The sequence below is a fragment of the Pteropus alecto genome, unplaced genomic scaffold (assembly GCF_000325575.1).
Source record: "Pteropus alecto unplaced genomic scaffold, ASM32557v1 scaffold25, whole genome shotgun sequence".
In the NCBI taxonomy this organism is placed as follows: domain Eukaryota; kingdom Metazoa; phylum Chordata; class Mammalia; order Chiroptera; family Pteropodidae; genus Pteropus; species Pteropus alecto.
The window spans coordinates 36,404,098-36,409,442 of NW_006441955.1; the positions used below are offsets into that span (position 1 = coordinate 36,404,098).

Consider the following 5,345-nt stretch of genomic DNA (forward strand, 5'->3'; position numbering starts at 1 on the left):
AATATATGTGATTGTGTTTTTCTTACTGAGAAGAGATGAGATACATAATAAACATTAATTCAGTCATCCTTGTGATTTTTTTTCTTCACAGTCTATAATGTCTGATATCTAAGGCACCTGGAATGATTGTAATAGTAAAATTTCTTCTTTAGAAAAGTTTTACTTTTAGTGTGCAATTCTACACAGTGGCAATGTTTTAAAGTTTTTTTAATGAGATAAATCTAATTTTATTTCTCATTGTGATGTTTTAATAGAGTAAAAAGAAATTTGAAAGAGAATGTAGAGAGGCAGAAAAGGCACAACAGAGTTATGAAAGATTGGATAATGATACTAATGCAACCAAGGCAGATGTTGAAAAGGTAAGAAATAATCCAAACTGACTTTGGTATGAAAATATTATTACTTGCATATGGAAAGTAGTTGTAATGTTTGTATCCCCAAGAGATACACTGTATCTAAATCTAAAATATACAAATATTTGCATGCTTTACCTTACACATATTGGTCTGAGAAAGTAATTAATATATGTTAATTTATTTACTGTAATGTTTTAATTTCATTCAAAATGCATAGGAAAGACCTTGTCGCTGTTGAGAATGAGCTTCTATCCTATTCCAAAATAGGATATAAAGGCTAAGTTGTGTTAATGGATTATGCAAATGGGGATTGGGTGTGCTTCCCCAACTTTACAGAAGGAAAATATGATAAAACTGTCAGATGTCATATTAGCTGTTTGTTTGTTCATTCATTCATTAATTTTGGAAAACCGAACCCTCTTGTCACTTATTAACAGATTTCGGGCCAGATTCTACAACATAACACTTGGTAGGATCATCTCTATAACTTAGGCTGCTGCTTAATTAGCTTTTCCTTCTGCCCTGCCATATGCTCTTTATCTTGGAACATTTGGTAAAGTGATACTGCTGAAATGTTGGAGTTTTGAAATATAGGTGACACTTACTCTGCATTTTTGTATATACAAAGGCCCACCATTAGTGTATTTTCTCCTTAGGATTTTGAATTCTCTGTAGGATCAGAACAAGAAAATGTAAGAAGGAAGAGAAGAATACAGTTGACCCTTGAACAACTTGCAGTTGGGGGAGCCAACTTCCACACAGTCAGAAGTCTGCATATAATTTTTGCCGTCCCCAAAATTTAACTACTAATAGCCTGCTGTTGACTGGAAGCTTACTGATAACATAAGTTGTTGATTTTTGTATGTTCTGTATGCCAGTAAAGTAAGTTAGAGAAAAGGAAATGTGAAAGAAATCATTAGGAAAATACATTTACAGTATTTATTGGGGGGGAAAAAAAAAAACACACATGTAAGTGGACCTGTGTTGTTCAAGGGATGACTGTAATTTATTTTCTGTCTTCCATTTACATTAAAAACAATAGTAACCCTAAAATCATTTAAATTTCAGGTTACAATTAAAGCTCTTCTGGTATAACTTGTAATGTTTATATATTGTCTACCCTATTTTTAGTGATTTATGCCTCTATATGGTCTTCATATAGTCTGTTCTTTTTTTTTTTTTTTTATCAACTTTAACATTTCCATGTACTGACTCCATTCCTTTTTGTGTTCAGTTTTAAGTTTCTTTGAGGTATCAGAAAAATATTAAATTTATTTTTTCTTATAATAGCTTTTTAGATATTTGTAGCAGATTATATACTCCTAGATGAAATACTGTGTTTCTTCAACTATTCCGCATATGAAATAGCTTCAAAGTTATCTTTCATTATGACTACTTTCCTTTTGATGCCCTTTAATTCATAAATATTCCACTTAGACAGTGTTAGCTCAAGTTGGATACAATCCATGTATAATCTGATCAATCCTAAATGTGATTACCTCTCTTGTTTTGAACACTATATTTATGATAGTGTTATGATATAGCCTAAATGTATATTAACGTTTTGGGCAACCACATTATTTGGATTGACTCCTATTGAGTTCATGGTTAAATGAAATCCCCATGTCTTACCATACATGTTGTGGTATGAGAATGTGTGTCTGAGACAGAATTTGTACTGTTGTTATTTTAAATGCATATGTACACCTGTATCAATTATTAGATTTAATCCTACTGTTAAGATTGTTGGATCCTGATTTTGGTCATCTATATTAATTTCCTTCCTAATATGTCATCATACACATAATGTGTTATTACTTGACATACACATAATGTGTTATTACTTGATGGAAACGTGGACCACAATGAGGATCAAAACAAGAAAACAGCACTATTTTGTACATGGAAAGCTCCTTGCTGGTTGCCTTGGTTCCTAAAGAACTCCTTGACTTATCAAACACTGATTAGATACAAAATTTATGTTCTAGGCATAGTTTATTACTAGGCAAGTTAAGGAAATTCTAGCTGGACTTTTATTTAACTTGTTTTTTCATTTTGTCTACAGAGGTTTCTTTAGAGACTAGTCAGACATCTTGAAATCTAGATATAACGCCTTATAGTTAGTGTAACCTAACTTGTTCAGAATTTTAATGTTTACAGCTTTCTTTTTATGTTTATTTGTTTGCAACCCTGTTAGAAGAGAATTAGGGAGACTTTGAAGATTTGCTTTTAGGAATGGGAGAGTTGAGGAATTCTGTTGTAAGTAAGTAGGGAGGGAAGAGAAAATAGTTTCAAGTAACTACTGATAAAAGCTTAAAAAAGGTGAAGAGGGAGCAGGTCAGTTACTAATTTTTCCTAAAGAAATGGAAGACAGCTGCACAACAGTGTGAATATACATAATATTACTGAACTATACACTTAAAAATAATTAACATGATACATTTTATATGTTATATGTATATATTACTGCAACTAAAAATATTTTAAATTTAATACATTATTTAAAGAAAGTAAAGGAAAGTAGTAAATGTGAAGCCCAGAATATGCCAGGGGAGGCTTCCATTATTTTAGCTTCTAGCTTTATACTCCTACATACCATGCTAGAACCTTTGCCCCAGACTTTGAAAATCATAGCCAGTGACTTGGAACAATAGGAGTTTCTCCTGACAGAATCATTGTAGATAGGGAATCATTTGGAATCCTCTATTTCATCATAGTTTATAGGAGGAGAGAGAAAAGGGGAAGGAGTGAGTGAATGTGTATTTAGGGTCCCAGGTTAGAACTTCAAATGTATTTTTCTATAGAAGTACTTGGGGCTATGGTGTTTAGTTTCCATAGTGATTATTGTAAGCTTCAAGTACACTATGGATTTTTGTGGGCTTATGTGAGATCTTAGCTTCTATGTATTTTCATAGGGCATGTTCCTGAGTTCAGAGGAACTAATCTGTGGACCTACTGTTAGAAGGTCAGGAACATTTGTGGAACCTGGAATTGGAATAATGAAGTGTATTCACAATGTGCTTTACAATTTTCAGAGCACTCTCATATAACATGATTTATTTTTTGGAACACTGAAAAATTGAGCTCAATTTTTATTTTATTTTATTTTTTTCCTGTTACTTTAGAACAATTGAGAAATTTTTTAGATTCCCCTCCAATAAATCTAAAATTAACGATTTGTTTGTATTCTAATATCATTTACCAATGTAAATGATACTAATATGACTCATTTAAAAAGCATTTCCACAAGAGCTCGAGATGAACAGAACTGTATTCTAAATAAGCATTGCTTAAAATACCTGTGGTTTCGTATAGAGATAAAAATCATTGCAGTAGGCCACCACACGTATGATGCCAACCACTAGCAGGGTGATGTAGATGCCAGTGATGGTCAGCACCCTCTTCTGATAGAGCTCTTCTGCTACTGGAAAGGAATGAGAGCAGATGTCACTAAAGGCCCCTTCGACCTATCAGGACTTAAAACTGAGTAGTTGGCATGCTGCATGGCATCGTCCATGTGCATAAGAAAATAAATGCATGACAATTCATTACTTTTTGCGGATACACTTAACATACAGCAAATAATAATAATTGGCAAATAATAATTGGCAAATATTAAACATTGACTATAAAATTTTAAAAAATCATATTTTTATCTTTATTTGATTTTATAGTAGTTCTAAGTTGGATATAAGTGTATCAAACTTAAAGAAGTGTTTTACTACTAACTTTTTAAGTGTTTAAAATATTCCTGATGTTGTTTTTCTTTTCTGATTAAGGCATAATGTATTTATTTAATTTTTTAATTACAATAATTTAACAATTTGGAGATCACCTTTTTGTGTTCTCGGACTTGCTCCTTTTCTTTGGATCTTGCTATGGAGCAGGAGCAGTTTTGCTATTGTATGATGCTGGAAACAGTTCTTTTCTGAAATTGCAGATCTCAAAATAAATTAATTTGATAAGGAGAAACTTTATTTAAATGGACTTTTGCAAAGGGGCGGGGAGGACTATTGTAATAAGAGAAAGGGAATATTGCAGTTCTAGCCATAAGATCTGCATACATATCCTTAAATTTTAAATGATATCAATAGTTAGAAAATGACTAATTTTAGTATAACTTTTAGAAGAGTGAATCAGCTATGATTTTGTTTTCCTTGTTGATAATGATTTGGACCAATTTGCCTCTAGGCTAAACAGCAGTTGAATCTGCGTACTCATATGGCTGATGAAAATAAAAATGAATATGCTGCACAATTACAAAACTTTAATGGAGAGCAACACAAACATTTCTACGTAGTGATTCCTCAGATTTACAAGGTAAATTTAAATATATAAAATTAATCTAGTTTTAGAGTTGGAAGAGCTAATCTTTAAATGTAAAACTTAAATTTCAGGCATCAATCAGTGTTTCTAGATTCACTAGTCATCAAGATTAGTGATAAGGAATTTCTTCGATTATAGATTTGAAAACTAAATTTTTCCTAACTTTGAAATCACATATTTTCCTACAGATTTATTATTAGCGTAATAAATAGTCCAGTATTTATGACATCTTCTAGATAAATTTTAATGCTGTATCTATCATTAATTATTATGACGTAGAGGGAAGTTCATTGAAATTAGATATTGTAATTGGCTCACCTAGAATTAGGATGTAGCTTTTTGACATTGTACCAGAATTGTTGGCATTAGTCCAGGTGTTATATATAAATCTTATAAAATGTATTTGCTCTCCCAGTTTTTTCCTCCTTGTCTTTCTAGCTGCCAAATCATAAATGTAATCTAGAGTATGAGTTTTCTTATAAATCCCATCCGTCATCACTTGATGATGGCAAGTGCCAAAAACCTCAGGTAAAGACCCCAGAATTTCCATGAAGGTTATATTATGTTACTGCCTGTTGTAGAAAGAAGAGAAATTAGAGAAAAGAGATTTAGTGAAACAGTGTTGAAAGAAATAGTATCTGGGAGAGCAGAACAGATCTGGAA

General features: G+C 31.9%; 1 protein-coding gene across 2 annotated transcripts in view; it reads left to right on the plus strand.

Moving 5' to 3' along the window:
* The window catches only part of FNBP1L (formin binding protein 1 like), a 90,368-nt gene that overhangs the window by 61,313 nt on the left and 23,710 nt on the right, over positions 1-5,345 (plus strand). For both annotated transcript variants that reach the window (XM_006919419.3, XM_006919420.3), the window contains exons 6-7: positions 255-359; positions 4,548-4,676. In XM_006919419.3, coding sequence (XP_006919481.1) covers positions 255-359; positions 4,548-4,676 — 234 coding nt within the window. The remainder of the gene's footprint in view (positions 1-254; positions 360-4,547; positions 4,677-5,345) is intronic.